The sequence below is a fragment of the Canis lupus genome, chromosome 7 (assembly GCF_011100685.1).
Source record: "Canis lupus familiaris isolate Mischka breed German Shepherd chromosome 7, alternate assembly UU_Cfam_GSD_1.0, whole genome shotgun sequence".
In the NCBI taxonomy this organism is placed as follows: Eukaryota; Metazoa; Chordata; class Mammalia; order Carnivora; family Canidae; genus Canis; species Canis lupus.
Window position 1 is genome coordinate 31,877,651 of NC_049228.1, and position 17,162 is coordinate 31,894,812.

The window sequence follows — 17,162 nt, forward strand, 5'->3', positions numbered from 1 at the left end:
AGACCAAGGAGGCCCTTGGTGTCGGTTAGGGGTCACAGCAATTCCAGTTTCCTGCGCAGCTGGGTGCAGGGAGCCTTGGGTGATTGGATAACATGACCATCACTCCAAACCAAGCTTCAGACATGTTGGTCTATTTTAAATGCTTTTAAAAATGTTTCTATAGTTATCATTATCATGAACAACTAGAAGGCCACCATCCTCATTTGATAGGTCAAAAAAGAAATGAGATATGCTTTAAAGAATGGGAAAATTAATCTTACTTTAAATAGAAAAGTGGAACCATTTCAATCTCTCATCTATCAAATTTACATATTTTGTTATAAAAGTTTATTGACAGTAGGTTATAAATATATAGGAAAGGGCTACTAAAAGTAAATTGGCATTCAGAACTAGTCACAAAGCCCTCTGTGTCATTAGAAATGACCTGAAAACAATATTTATATTTTTGAAAAAGTAGGTCAGGAATAAAAGAATTAGAAATAAAATATTAACCTGGTTTATAGAAAATAATCTTATTGCTATGTCACCTTTAGCTTTTACTTAAAAAGATGTATATATAACACAGATGGCCACAACCTCTCAGAAGCTTTTACTCAGACTTAAAAACACAGTCTAAGATTTTGTCACTGCATGTGACTAGCTTGAGTACTCCCTAAATGAATGGCTGTGTTATTCTTATTTTGTTTCTAAAATATACCTTAATTTTCACTAACTTAATTACATTTTATTTTACTTTGGTAGATTTCATCCTCATTAACTAAAGAAACTGAATCCTGCATTTGTCACTAAGTTAACATAATAAGTGTTTAAAAGAATCATGACAACAAAATATTGATGGAGTGTTTATACAAGCAGCATGTTTGAAAGTGGTATCTCAGTGTTCCTAAAAACGGAATTACACCCCAACTTTTCCAAAAATTTTTGTTTCTAAGATTGCCATACAGAGGAAAATCTAATTCATTGAATTGTTGACTCTATATCAACAGTTGAAATGTGTACTCTGATGTACTTTCTTTGATCTCTCATTTGACTGTTTATCAAAGCTGATTAAACTCTGGATACACAAATCCTCTTAGTTTCAAAATCATGTAAAAATAATGGATAATAGAGCATTTTAAAGTATTCTCTGCTATTCCAATTTGGTTTTATGATTGTAATATGGCTATTAGGTTGGGGAAGAGAGTCTGTTTTTATGTTTAGTTCCCTTGGTAAGATCCAGTCTTTTGCCACATTGGGTTAGAGTGATTTTTCAGCCAAACTTGCTCATGCAGTGAGGCAAGAGCTGTTTTAGTACACATCAAAAGGAATCATTACGAACATATGAAACTCAGTTCATTCCACTCACCACAATTTAGGGGCTTACACTTTTTGAAAAGCTGTGTGTGCTTTCTTTATCTGTATATAAGTTGAGACATAATAGAATAGCAGTTGATGTATTCAATTATAGATAGTTACATATTATATCACTTTATGAATTTCAAGAGCTTAACGTCCAACATTTTCAAAGAACATATATTTAGTCCCTGCTTATTATTGGAGACACTATGCTAAATATTTTATATATGTTAACAGATTAATCTATTTGCCTAAGATTACATAGCTAATGTTAGTGGAAGAATCAGGAATAGAACATAGATCTCTAGTATCTTATTCTAACACGTTTTAAATTTCATAAATCATTTATTTGATTCTTCTAACATAATCCAGAAATTTTTCTTCCAATCTCAGTCTTAATCTCTGTATTTAAAAAAAAAGGGGATAAATATACACATGAGGGTGATTAGAAGAATGTCCTTCCTGAAAATGACATGCATTATGGTGCTATGTTGTTTCCCCTTATACACTTTATATGGCTCTAGAATTGCTTCTTGAAGTAAACCATTATTAAGCTAGGCAGCCCAGAGCAGATTTTATAAGATGATATGCTCATGTTAGAACCTTTTCAAAGTAAAATCATGGAACACTTATTCTGTTTTTTAATATGGTTAACAACTGACTTGTAAGTTCACGTAAACAACTAAAGTACAAAAATGAAAAGAGGGAAACGATGCTCTCTGCTGCCAGCTCAGATGATCCCTGTTAAATTCGACAATCCTGGCCAAGAGTGGCAGTGTGACCCTCGATTATGGCTTTGCAGATACTGTACAGACCTTTGAACAAACATTATTTTGAGGTTATAAAACATTAACCGGCCCAAGGGGGACTATTGTGTTTTAAGTAGTGATAGAGACACTTTGACAATTCTCAAATGACCATGGGTTTGATTTCATGCAGTTCTGATTTTTCATAATCAACTTTCCCTATTCCACTTTCTCTTCATTTCTCCAAATGGTCACAAGTGTGACCCAAAAGAGAGTGATTATAAACAGGCAACTTCTTCTAGCAGTTCTAGGTTTTCTTTGAGTTTTTTTAACGTTTTGTTCTGTCGCTCAGTGATTTTCAGAGTGTGTGACAAACTATTAGTGAAGCATGAAATCAATTTAGTGGGTCACAACTACACTTTGAAATCTAATAGAATGGACTAAAAATATTTGAGAGTATTGCATGAACTAAGTGCATTTGTGAAACTTTTGTGTCAGGTGTGTGTGCATGTTAGAGTGATACATAAATTCCTAGAATGCTTGCTGGTCAAAAAAAGTAAAAGTCACTGCCACACCTATTTTGTGTGATGGAGTTCCTATGTTATTTTAAATAACTTCAAATAGTGATATAATTGCTTTCTCAAATGTGATCTATTGGTTTATGTCAGGCTACCATTTATTTTTAGACAAAAATGATAGCAAATAAATGAGGATACTACTGCCTCCCTACTTTCAATTAGTAGAAAATGTTAGTATCTTGTACCTCTGTAGAAATAGTCTTTGGATCTGTTCACTTGTGATCTGGTGCAGAGAACACTGGTCAAGGTCACATACCATTTCTATTTAGTTTCTTGACTTAGTTGCTGTACCTTTGCTTGGGAGAATTATTTTTAACTAATTATTAGCATTTATATCCTTGACAAACACATTTAATGTGGATATGAATTTAACTACTGTTTTGTTTTCTCAAGGTAATACGACTGACTTAAAGAAATTAGAGAAAAAGGAATTAGAATTTTAAATTTGTAATTCATTATATATCTTATGTGTGTTAATACATATTTTTAACATAATGAAAATTAAATATAATCTATTTAACCATATTTATGTATATATTTAAAACAAACCCTGGAATCCATTAGAATTAATTAATGAATAAAAGTATATTTCATATTATTTGGATCATATTTTGCTTAAGATAGTATAATTATTATGTATCTCATTTCTTTTTCTTTTCTTGCATTTTCAGCTAAAATCGATCAAGAGGCAGAGGAAAACTCACTGACAGAAACTCATAAATGGTGAGAAATTACTTTAATATAAAAATTTATTCTCAGAAGAGGTTTATAAAGTACTTATTAGTATGTTGTATCTGAAAGAACCAATTATTAGCTCAGTTTTTATTTTCAAGCATAAAAGAAAAAGAAAATAATAGTTTACTTTAATATTATATTGAATTTCTGAATCTTATTTTTATGACTCTGAATGATGTATACATCTGTTAAGTACCAAATTATTGTGAATGCTTTAGTACCATCTCTTTTGGATGAGATTTAGGACTGTGGAAGTACAAGAGAAGGGAAGATAGCAGAAACCCATTTCAAGAAAGAAGGGTGAAGAGTTTGGTTATGGAAAACTATTGAGTTTCCACATTTAAGAGTGGAGTTTAAGTTGGAAGCCTGGCGCTTCCCTTGCATAGACTTTTACTTTCAGAATGGAGATTTGGCAATCATGAGTGAGTGTGCATAGAAAAGTATCTCACAAATCTCTTGGCTTCTCTGCCTCAATTTTCTCCTTTTCTCCTTTCTTTCTATATTAGTCAGTATTCTCCAGAAAACAGAACCAGTAGGGTTTGTGTCTGTGTGTGGTGTGTGTGTGTGTGTGTGTGTGTGTTTACAGAGAGACTGAGAGAGATTAAGTAATTGGCCCCATAGCAGGTTGGAAATTCCTGAAAGGAGTTAATATTACAGTCTCGAGTCTGAGAGTATTCTGGAGACAGGATTCCAGAATTTTTTCCTATTAAGATAACCATGGTCTTTTTTTCCCTAAGACCCTCAGCTGATTGGATGAGGCCCATCCACTTTGAGGGTAACCTGCTTTTCTAAAAGTCTACTGATTTAAATATTAATCACATCTTAAAAATATTTTCACAACATATAGATTGGTTTTTGACCCAAAACTGGTTACCATACTTAGCCAAGTTGACACATAACAAATTAACCATCATATTCTATAAAGAAATCTGACAACTCCTGAAGGAAAATTTTGATTAAAGAAGTTCTTTACCATTACTTTATTAGGCAAGATCCTGTATATTCTGTGAACAGATATCACATTTTTAATTGTTGTTTATTTAATATGACATATTGTGCTAGACAAATTAATGAAGAGAATTCAACAGTTTCCTTTTTTTAAAAAAATTCTTTTTACTTAAATTCAATTAGCCAACACATAATGCATCAATTATTTCAGATGTAGAGGTCAGTAATTCAGTTGCATATAACACCCAGTGCTCATCACATCATTGTGCCCTCCTTAATGCTCATCACCCAGTTACCCCATCTCCCCACCTCCCTCCTCTCTAGCAACCCTCAGTTTCTTTCCCACAGTTAAGGGTCTCTCATGGTTTGTCTCCTTCTGATTTCTTCCCATTCCATTTTCCCTCTCTTCCCCTATGATCCTCTGTATTGCCTCTCATATTCCTCCTATACGTGAAACCGTATGATAATTGTCCTTCTCTGATTGACTTATTTCACTTAGCATAATACCATCCAGTTCCATCCATGTTGATGTAAATGGTAAAATTTCTTTCTTTCTTATGGTTGAGTAATGTTCCATTGTGTATCACATCTTCTGTATTCAATTATCTGTCGATGAACATCTAAGCTCTTTCCATAGTTTGGCTATTGTGGACACTGCTGCTATAAACATTGGGGTGCAGGTACCCTTTTGGATTACTACATTTGTATTTTTGGGGTAAATACCTAGTAGTGCCATTGCTGGGTCAAAGGGTAGCTCTATTTTTAACTTCTTGAGGAACTCCATACTGTTTCCCAGAGTGGCTGCACCAGCTTGCATTTCTACTAACAGTGTATGAGGATTCCCATTTCTCCACATCCTTGCCAACATTCGTTGTTTCCTGCCTTGTTAATTTTAGCCATTCTGACTGATGTGAGGTTGTATCTCATTGTGGTTTTGATTTGCATTTCCCTGATGGCAAGTGATGTGGAGCATTTTTTCAGGTGTCTGTTGGGGAATTGGCCAATTTCAATGAAAAGCAAAAACAGGTGAAAACAACAACAGCTTCCAGGGAAGATGGCAGAGTAGGATGCCCTATGCTCACCTGGTCCTATGGATACAACAATATAGTAGCCACCTCAGTGTAAATAGCCTAGAAAATTATCCAAAGACAGAACAGAATCTCTATAGATAAATGTAGAGAAGAGGCCACATTGAAGAGAATAGGAAGGGTGGAAACACAGTTGGGAGCTAGAGGGACCTATAGGACGATCCACAGGAGGGAGGGACACTGCCGGCACCAACATGGAAAGAGAAGAGAAACAGAGTCTCACACCAAAGATCCCACACAGGAAAGATGAATCCCTGTAAGATTTGGCTTTGAAAACCAGAGGGGTCAAATTTTGAGACATCTTAAAATCAGCAGGGCTTAAAACCTGGAACATTAAGAGTCAGCAGGGCAAACAGAGAGGAAACTGAATCTTCCATTCCTTAAAGAGATAGCAAAACATCCCTATTGAGGTACAGCATAGAGGCAGCAGTTTAGAAAACACCTGCAGTATATAGGAGGGAGATTTGTTTACCAATATCAGAGCATATGCTGGAGGGGCAGGGATCTTTGGGAGATTTCTTCAGGAACAAAGTACCTGACAGGCACCATTTCACTCTTCCACCCCATAGCCTCAACACATGGCACTTCTGGGAGCCAGCATTCCATGATGCTCACTATCTAATGTGATAAGAGCATGCCCAGCCCAGGCATTCTCCTGTGGACATGCTGGGTCAGCTCCAGGTGTCCTTCCACAGTAGACCCATGCAAATCCTGATAACACTGAGCATCCTGCTCCCACCTACTTTTGTGGATACCCCCCTTCCAACCCTGCGTGCTTCAGTCCCCAGGAGCTGCAGGTCACCTCCCACCTAGGTGGACCTTTCTGGCACCACACACCCTGCTTTCACTGTGTCCTAAAGTTCAGTGCACTGAAAATCTGACAGACACCTGGTAAGACTGAAGCCCAAAGTGGCTCCAGATATTAGCACTACGGGGGCCAAAAAGTAAAGCAGCCAATAACAAACATAAAGGAAGTAATTGATGGTAGTACAATAGTAGTAGGGGACATTACATCCACTTACAGCAATGGACAAATCAAACAGAAAATCAGTGAGGAAACAGTAGTAGCTTTGAATGACAAACTGGACCAGATGGGTCTAACGGATATATTCAGAACATTCCATTCTAAAACAGCAGAATCCACATTCTTTTCAAGTGTACATGGAACATTCTCCAGAATAGATCACATATTAGCCCACAAAACAAGTCTCGACAAATTCAAAAACATCGAGGTCATACCATACATATTTTCTGACCACAGTGCTATGAAAGTAGAAATCAACCACAAGAAAAATTCTGGAAAAACCACAAATACATGGAGGTTAAATAATATGTTACTAAACAATGAATGCGTCAATCAGGAAATAAAAGAAGAAATTAAAAAAGTACATGATAACAAATGAAAATGAAAATACAGCAATCCAATACCTTTGGGATGTAGCAAAAGCTTTTCAAAGGGGGAAGTTTACAGCAACACAGTGCTACCTGAGAAAGCAAGAAAAATCTCAAACTTTTAGTCAGACTCATCATCAAAAGAGAGAGGTAGGAAAAAGATTCAAAACAACAAAATCAGAAATGAAAGGGAAGTAATCATTGACACTACAGAAATACAAAGGATTATAAGAGAATATTATGAAAAATTATATCCCAATGAATTGGACAACCTAGAAGAAATGGATAAATGCCTAGAAATATAGAACATACCAAAACTGAACCAGGAAGAAATAGAAAATTTGAACAGACTGATTACCAGCTGCAAAATTGAGTCAGGAATCAAATAATTCCCAACCAACAAAAGTCCAGGACCACATGGCTTCACAGGCAAATTCTGTTGAACATTTAAAGAAGTGTTAATACCTATTCTTCTCAAATTATTCCAAAAATTGAAAAGGAAGGAAAGTTTACAAATTTACTCTTTGAGGCCAGCATTACCCTGATAGCAGAATCACATAAAGACATTATAGAAAAAGAGAACTATAGGTCCATATCTCTGATGAACATAGGTGCAAAAATCCTCAACAAAATTTCAACAAACTGCATCCAATATGTTTAAAAATCACTCACAATCAAGTTGGATTTATTGCTGGGGTACAAGAGTCATTCAATGTTCACAAATCAATCAAAATGATACATTGTATCAACAAGAGAAAGCATATGATCTTTTTAATAGGCCCAGAAATAACATTTGACAAAGTAAAATATCCATTTATAATAAAACTTCAAGAAAGTAGTTTTAGAGGGAACATACTTCAACATAGTAAAGGCCATTAATGAAAGACCCACAGGAAACATCATACTCAATGGTGAAAACTGAGGGCTTTCCCCCTAAGAACAAGAATGAGAACAAGACAAGGATGCCCACTCTTACTCAACATAGTACTGGAAGTTCTAGCCACAGAAATAAGTCAAGAAAAATTAATAAAAGTGATCTAAATCAATAAGGAAAAAGTAAAGCATTCACTATTTGCGGTGACTGTTACTGTATGTGGAAACCTGCAAGACTCCACCAAAAAACTACTAAAACTGATAAATAAGGGCAACTCCGGTGGCTCAGCGGTTTAGCACCGCCCTCAGCCCAGGGTGTGATCCTGGGGACTGGGGATCAAGTCCCACATCAGGCTTCCTGCATGGAGCCTGCTCCCTCTGCCTCTCTCTTTCTCTCTCTCTCTCTCTCTCTCTCTCTCTCTAATTAAATAAATAGAATATTTTTTAAAAATAATAATAAAACTGATAAATAAGTTCCATAAACTTACAGGACACAAAACCAATGTACAGAAATCCATCTCATTTCTATACACTAATAATGAAGCAGCAGAAAGAGAAATTAACAGTCCCTTTTACAATTGCACCAAAAGTGATAAAATAACTAGGAATAAACTTAACCAAGGAGGTGAAATTCTATTCTCTGAAAATTATGAAGCATTGATGAAAGAAATTGCAGACAAGAGAAACAAATGGAAAGATATTCCATGCTCATGGATTGGAAGAACAAATATTGTTAAAATATCTGTACTCCTCAGAGCAATCTACAGATTTACTGAAATGCCTATCAAAATACCAACAGAATTTTTCATAGAATGAAAACAAATAATAATAAAATTTGTATGGAATACCAAAAGTCCCTAAATAGCCAAGGCAGTCTTGAAAAAGAACACGACTGGAGATATCACAGTCCCAGATTTCAAAATACACTAAAAGAATGTAGTAATCATAGTAGTATGGTGCTGGCACAAAAATAGACACATAGATCAATGGAACAGAAAAGAGAGCCCAGAAATAAAACCCACAATTATATGGTTAATTAATCTTTGACAAAGTTGAGATTGTATAATGAGAAAAAGTCAATCTCTTCAGCAAATAGGTGCTTGGAAACCTGGAAAGCTACATGGAAGAGAATGGAACTGGAGCACTTTCTTACACCATACACAAAAATAAGCTCAAAATGGATTGTGAACCTCAGTATGAGACCTGAAAGCATAAAAATCCTAGAAGAGAACACAAGCAGTAATTTTTCTGACATTAGCCGAAGCAACATTTTTCTAGATAAGTCTCCTGAGGCGAGGGAATCAAAAGCAAAAATGGACTATTGAGAATAAACCAAATTATTTTAAGATTTGTGTGGAATCAGAAAAGACCCCGAATAGCCAGGGGAATTTTAAAAAAGAAAACCATATCTGGGGGCATCACAATGCCAGATTTCAGGTTGTTACTACAAAGCTGTGGTCATCAAGACAGTGTGGTACTGGCACAGAAACAGACACATAGATCAATGGAACAGAATAGAGAACCCAGAAGCGGACCCTGAACTTTATGGTCAACTAATATTCGATAAAGGAGGAAAGACTATCCATTGGAAGAAAGACAGTCTCTTCAATAAATGGTGCTGGGAAAATTGGACATCCACATGCAGAAGAATGAAACTAGACCACTCTCTTGCACCATACACAAAGATAAACTCAAAATGGATGAAAGATCTAAATGTGAGACAAGATTCCATCAAAATCCTAGAGGAGAACACAGGCAACACCCTTTTTGAACTCGGCCACAGTAACATCTTGCAAGATACATCCACGAAGGCAAAAGAAACAAAAGCAAAAATGAACTATTGGGACTTCATCAAGATAAGAAGCTTTTGCACAGCAAAGGATACAGTCAACAAAACTCAAAGACAACCTACAGAATGGGAGAAGATATTTGCAAATGACATATCAGATAAAGGGCTAGTTTCCGAGATCTATAAAGAACTTATTAAACTCAACAGCAAAGAAACCAACAATCCAATCATGAAATGGGCAAAAGACATGAACAGAAATCTCACAGAGGAAGACACAGACATGGCCAACAAGCACATGAGAAAATGCTCTGCATCACTTGCCATCAGGGAAATACAAATCAAAACCACAATGAGATACCACCTCACGCCAGTGAGAATGGGGCAAATTAACAAGGCAGGAAACCACAAATGTTGGAGAGGATGCGGAGAAAAGGGAACCCTCTTATGCTGTTGGTGGGAATGTGAACTGGTGCAGCCACTCTGGAAAACTGTGTGGAGGTTCCTCAAAGAGTTAAAAATAGACCTGCCCTACGACCCAGCAATTGCACTGTTGGGATTTACCCCAAAGATACAGATGCAATGAAATGCCGGGACACCTGCACTCCGATGTTTATAGCAGCAATGGCCACAATAGCCAAACTGTGGAAGGAGCCTCGGTGTCCATCGAAAGATGAGTGGATAAAGAAGATGTGGTTTATGTATACAATGGACTATTACTCAGCCATTAGAAATGACAAATACCCACCATTTGCTTCAATGTGGATGGAACTGGAGGGTATTATGCTGAATGAAATGAGTCAATCAGAGAAGGAAAAACATTATATGGTCTCATTCATTTGAGGAATATAAATAATAGTGAAAGGGAATATAAGGGAAGGGAGAAGAAATGTGTGGGAAATATCAGAAAGGGAGACAGAACGTAAAGACTGCTAACTCTGGGAAATGAATTAGGGGTGGTAGAAGGGGAGGAGGGCGGGGGGTGGGAGTGAATGGGTGACGGGCACTGGGGGTTATTCTGTATGTTGGTAAATTGAACACCAATAAAAAATAAATTAAAAAAAAGAATAAACCAAAATAAAAACTTTTACACAGTAAAGATTCAATAAGACTGAAAGCCAGCCTAATGAATGGGAGAAGATATTTGCAAATGACCTATCCAATAAAGAGTGTCAAAATATATAAAGAATTGATACAACTCAACACACACACACACACACACACACCTAATTAAAAAGCAGAAGACCTCAACATGCATTTCTCCAAGTAAATATCCAGATGACCAATAGACAAGTGAAAAGATGCTCAACATCGCTCATCATCAAGGAAATGCAAATCCAAACCAGCATGATATATCACTTTATAATTGTCACAGTGGCCAAAATAAAAAACAAATAAAAATACTGGAATAAGAAGCGTTGGTGGAGACACTGAGAAAAAGGAACCCTCATGCACTGTTGGTAGGATGCTACTAGTGTAACTTTTATAGAGGTTAATCAAAAAAATAAAAATGGAATTATCATATGATCGAATAATTCCACTACTGTGCAATTACCAGAGAATATGAAAATACTAATTTGTAAAGATATATGTACCCCTATATTTATTGCAGCATTATTTACAAGATCTACATTATGAAAATAGCCTACATGTCCAATTGCTAGATGAATGGATAAAGAAGATGTGCTATATATACAGTGAAATACTACTCAACCATAAGAATGAGATCTTAACATTTGCAACAAGGTGGATATATCTAGAGATAATAATGCATAGTGAAATGTCAGTCAAAGGAAGACAAATACTGTATGATTTTACTCATATGTAGAATTATGCAACAAAACAAATAAAAAAGAGACTAGTCAAAAAACATACTCTGAACTATAAAAAAAAACTGATGGTTTCCAGAGGGGAGATGGGTCAGTGGATGGGTGAAACAGGTGAGGAGGATTAACAGAACACTTACCAAAATGAGCCCTGAGTTTGGCATTTCTGAATCACTATATTGTCCACTTGACTAATACAACATTGTACATCAACTATACCAGAATAAGAAGAAAAATGTCCTTACATTGTAACAGAATTTTCAGTTAGTTGCATGAAAGAAAAACAGCCTAATGGCCAACTGTTAGGAAAAAGCCATTTTTTTTTTATAATTAAACAATTATGAAATTCAAAAATAAAAATAAAAGGATGCTCAGGTGGCTGAGTCCATTAAGTGTCCAACTCTTGTTTTAGATTCAGGTCATTATCTCATGGGTCATGGGAGTGAGCCCTGTGTTGGACTCCACTCACTGGGGTATCTACTTGAGGATTCTCTCCCTGTGCCCCTCCCCTTGCTCCCCTCTCTCTATTCCAAATAGATACATGAATCTTTAAAAAAATAAAAATAGCATTTCTCAAAGAAATAAATCTTTGTTCCATGTTTGTAGCAATCTCACATGACCAGGTCAGCAATCAGTAGTAATTCTATTCAGGAAGGCCCCGGCCTCATGGCCTTGTAGTCCAAATCATGCCTTTCACGTGTTAGCTCTGTGATTTTGGGCCAATACTTTAATAGTACCTACTTCTGTAGGTGAGAATTGAGTTAGCTAATATTTGCCAGATGCTTAGTTTTTAGTAAATGATCAGTAGATGTTAATTGCTATATTATATTCACATTATCTTAATTAGAGATAAGAAAAATTTTGTGGTAGTAATAGAAACCACAGACAGATTTCAGACTCAGTCCTTGTATTTATTTGTTTGGTTTATGTTCTTTACTGTCTCCACTGGATCAGACATTGGGCAGCCTCATATGGTTATAGAACATAGATTTTGGTATCACTTCTGTGTATCTGCACTTACCCCAAAGTGCTGGTGCTGTGGCTTCAAGGATTTATCATAACTTTTGAATCTTTGTCCTTATCTGTGAAATAAGAGAAACAATACCTAGATTGTAAATATATATATATATAATAAAAATTGTAATATATATATATAATATAAATATATATATAGAACTCCTTTGTCATATAGATTTTACTAAAATACTTGAAAATAAGATAAAATACTTGAGCTTAGGAGACTGACTTCCAGAATGAACTCCCATCCCAAAAAATGAACAGTTAACTGGAGAAAATAATCTAAAACAATCATTTAACAGCTCGAGAAAATGTTCATCCAGCAAATGGAGAATCATTCATTTAAGACAATCTACTAAATCTTGTCAAGAACAGTGCGAGTCTGTGGCATTTAAGCCACAACCCATTCTTTTCAAGGTTTGATCTTATGGAAACTGCTCTCAGAACTCTAATCCAAGCAGGTAGTCTGTCCTAGGTACCAGTCTATTATTTCACCCTAGGATCAGCAGACTGCCAACATTGCTCATCCTGCTAGCTGCAGCGTACTGTAGAAGTTCTATTCTAGATGAATGATGTAGAGAGGAGGGGCTCCTTTCCTTAACCCAGCCCCCATCTGCAAGGTGTAAGCTCTCTCCCTAGGGTGGCAAATGAAGAATATTGGGCCCCCAATTTTTTGCTCCAGCTGCCTGTTAGGATGAGGGTTCTGTATACACCAAGAAGTGCAAGCCAAGATGAGTAGGGGCTACCCATCTCAGCTCCTGCTTGTAGAACAGAAGTCTCACTTTAGGACAAGTGGGCCACTTTCTCATCTCCAGCTTTAGCTCTTGTGCAGAGACACAGAGGTCCTGCCCAGAGATCTGCAGCTCTATCTGAGAAGACTGACTGTATTTGGGACAGAGGAGAATTCCATGGCTAAATGTTTGTTGAAACAATGGAGGTCTTAGTGTAAAGTAATTAAGAGGCCACTCACAGCTCCTGGATACAAGGAGCAACAAGCAAAATGATTTAACAGACAGAATCAGGAAGGAGATAGGATCATCCTGGGATTGCAGTCCACCCGAGGGTGGGGAAGGCTGTGTGTAAGTTTCCCAGGTGGCACTTCCTCATGAGCCATCAGACGAGGGTGTAGAGCTGACTTGAGAACATTCTCCAGGATGTATTCAGACCCATCAGCAAATGATAGAAGCCTCTCAGGCGCTAGGGGCTTCAGTGTAACCTCTGACCAGTCCTTTGCTGATGATAGCTCTTCTGAGCCAGGGGCAGGTTTTAGGAAGCTAAGCTTAAAATAAAATCACACACATGCCTGGCAGTCTGGAATATACGAGACTCTGTGGAATTCATGGCTTCTCCTAGAACTGTATGAAAGCAGTCAAAAGCGCTTCTTCCTGACATGCTAAGGGGGTTTCACTCAGCCAGGTTGGCTGCCTCCTCTCCTGCAGCTGAGGGAATGGTGAGTTCGACTGAAATTCTCAAGTCTTGGGTCTCCTTCCCAGCTATGAGGCCTTGGCCATCTGGTTAGCCTCCCCCCTTCTCATTCCTAGCTCCAAGGGCTCTCTCTACCAGTATAAACTTCTTGGGAACACAAGGCCTCAGGCTTTTACAGTTTCTTTGTACTTGTGTTTCTTTGTGAAGAAATCCCTCTACCTAGGCTATCCCCCACTCCCACCCCCCCAAAAAAAACCCTAAATTTAAAATGAAATGCCAACTCTATATTTTGTTTGATCTCTTTGAGTTGCCTAGGCAAGGCTCTGAAGGAGAGGAGAGCCAGGAATATGTATTTGAGCAGAGAGCTTCTCAGTCTCCCATTCTTCCTTTATTTTCTGTTTATTACAGGTTATTATTATGTTCTATGTGTCATATTATTAAGCCAGCTGCAATCCATTTTGGAGGTAAGATGGTATATAAACACACTAATTCTACTTGGTCTGCATGTCTAAGTACCAACAAAGCTGAACTTTTTCATTTTCCTGACCTTGAGGCAGTGAATATACAGTAAAGCTTGGTTGTATGAATATATTGGAAGCATCTTCATCAGAGGAATTTCTTTGTGAGGTGCTGTTTTTATTTCTGCGATGCTATTACAACATAAGACATTTTTTTTTTTCATAAGACATTTTAGTTTTACTTTGTACCCTATCACAGGAGGCCCTGTGACAATCAGTGACAAATGTATATGCTTTTATTTTTAGAACTAGTTGAGAATCATTTAGAAATAATTGTGATAACTGAGTTGGGCTCTAAGTGTCCTGAAGATCATATTGTGATAGAACTTTTCTGTTTCTCAAAGTTTTTGAGGCAATTTAGCATTCCACACACTCACTGCAGTTACTATGAAAGAAGGCAAACCAGTGTGGTGGACAGGGTCCTGACAGTTCTACCTTACAATTGCAGTTGGAAAAACCACCAGTGCCTGGACCTCAGCTTCCTTGTTTGTAAAAGGTATATAACCCAATTCTTCCTTCTGTGTTCTAGGGCTGTAGGAACAGAATACCTTGCTTGTTCTTTGCAATATACAAAGTTTCCTCAAGTTCCCTCAAGTGAGGCCAGTAAGAGGCTTTTACTAGAAAAGTGTATTCATGAGAATGGTTCGTGAACTAGGCAAACTGAATCAGCATGCTTTGAAAGGAATTGTATACTAATTCATCTTTATATTTGAGTACTTACAAAGAAAAAAAGAAGTCTGGGCTCTTAGTTTAATGTTTAAGTGAACTTTTATCAAGATACTAATTAGAATTTTTTCTATAATGGAATATTATGGGGTTTTTAGGTCATTTTATAATTTCCTTAATAAATAAAAATATTCAAAAGAAACAATGGTTCGTAAATTTTTTAAAGCAAATCAGACTTTTTTTCATGTGCCATTTGTTAACATAGTTTTATATGCTAATTTTTTTGTTTACTCACACATTTTTGCTATGAATCTGAGAAGTAGGACTGTGTTCCTATTTCACATAACAAAAATGTATGGCTTTTGAATAAATAGTTTGAACTCTTCAATTCTCTCAGAAAGTAAAACAACTGAGTAGATGATTCTTGAACATTACCCAAAACCCAAATACAAATGGATGAACACTCTCATCTTCAGATGATTTCACTGGGCAAGCCAAACTATCGTATTGTATTACAAGATGGGTTTCAGCAGAATCTTGTTGAGATTGGCTGCATACATACTGTATGTGTTTATTTCAGCTTCTGCTTTTATTTTATTTTTAATTAACATAAGCGCTCTCTTCAATTGTGGAAAAATATTACCAGACCAAATATGTTGTTTTTATTTTCCCACAGAATTACTCAGTGTCTGTCTCAGCTCACAAGCAGAGAATGTAGAGATTCTGGATTTGTCTAATAAGTGGCCATTCCTTTAAATCTCTACTTAAAGAATAATGAGAGTGGGAGTTATAAGATTGGTTTCTAATACTCAGAGATCCTTTTTTTGTAAATTGTGACTAGCTTGAATTTTTTCTTAGAATTTTTACTATTATGTTCCACTGGTAAAATACATATTTTATGGTGAAACTGGCTTTTGAAATAGAAAAAGAGCAGATTTTAGAAACAATTTGTTTCAGCTACCAGTTCCTGTAGTTTCACTAAATTTATTATTCTGGCATCAATAAAGCAGATACAAATGATCAAAAATAAAATTTGGATTATAACTATTACGTTAGATAGTTTACCTTTGTCAGTTAATTTATATGGAGTTCCAGATAAAGTAAAAAAAAGGTGAGAAAGATATAATTAACTTGTGACACCTTATGTGGATAATAGTAAACAAAGTAACTTGTTTGTAGCACTTCTTTATTTTAAAAGGAAATATTTTATTTTTTAAGAAAGTATGTGATTTTTTTTACAAATGAAAAAATTTGATTCAAATATGTTTATATTTTTCAACAGGACATATATCCTACTGAAATTTTTATGTAAAGTTCTGTTTTTAAAATGTATTTCAGAATGAAAGTCCCCAATGCTATCCCAGGAGCTAAAGACAGGAAAAAGAGTAGAATGTAACTAATCTTCTAATCATAAGTGAGATAACAGTAAATTTAACTAGAAAAGCAATGATTATAATCATACTTCAGAACTAATAAATTAATGTGCTTCAGTTTGGCATTTTGATGTGATGAAGAATGACTGTATAATTTTAACATACACTTAATGTACCTCATACTACTAATATTTTTTTATTTTTAAATTGAATATACTAGTTCCCCTCTCTCCTCCATTTAATATAAATAATAACAAAGGCAATTGGAAACAACCAGTAATAAAAGCTGAGAAATAGTAGGGGAAGAAAGCACATTTGTGAAAGAATTTTCAATCACATGTTTAAAAAAATAAATACTATTTCTGCGTGTAATATTGCTTGAGTGGTATTTTACCAAAGCCAAGATTGCATAACGAATGAGTTGAAATGGAAAATTAATCTTTCGTGCAAAATAGAGACAAAATAAAGGAAAGAAAGAAAAGGAATGTTGGTTCCAATCTTTTCATATAGTATGTAACTGTTCATTTGTCATGGGAGAGAAAATATTTAATCAGTCCTGAAATGATGCACACATACTTTATCATGTTTAGTGACTTTTAGAGTGTCAGTTTGTAAAGTGTTTATCCAAGGAATGGACTTCTGGCACATGGATAAAATGAAAAGTGAAATGTTTAGTTCATAATAGGCATATTTTCCAGAATCTTTCTGAGTAACTATCCGGAGATGAATAGAAAGACTACAGGTCTGTGTTTATCTGGCTTATGCTGGCAGACCAGGCAGGCTCCAGCCTGGTATTAAAACTGAAGTGACATGGAATGTCTTTGCAAAACCCCCAAACAATTACATCATTCTCTTA

General features: G+C 35.9%; 1 protein-coding gene across 4 annotated transcripts in view; it reads left to right on the top strand.

Annotated features, from left to right (window-relative positions):
* The window catches only part of FMN2 (formin 2), a 370,776-nt gene that overhangs the window by 291,054 nt on the left and 62,560 nt on the right, over positions 1-17,162 (top strand). For 3 of the 4 annotated variants that reach the window (XM_038542664.1, XM_038542668.1, XM_038542665.1), the window contains one exon: positions 3,331-3,382. In XM_038542664.1, coding sequence (XP_038398592.1) covers positions 3,331-3,382 — 52 coding nt within the window. Of the gene's footprint in view, positions 1-3,330; positions 3,383-14,157; positions 14,214-17,162 lie in introns of all 4 variants that reach the window. The other variant, XR_005362164.1, reaches the window with a different exon arrangement.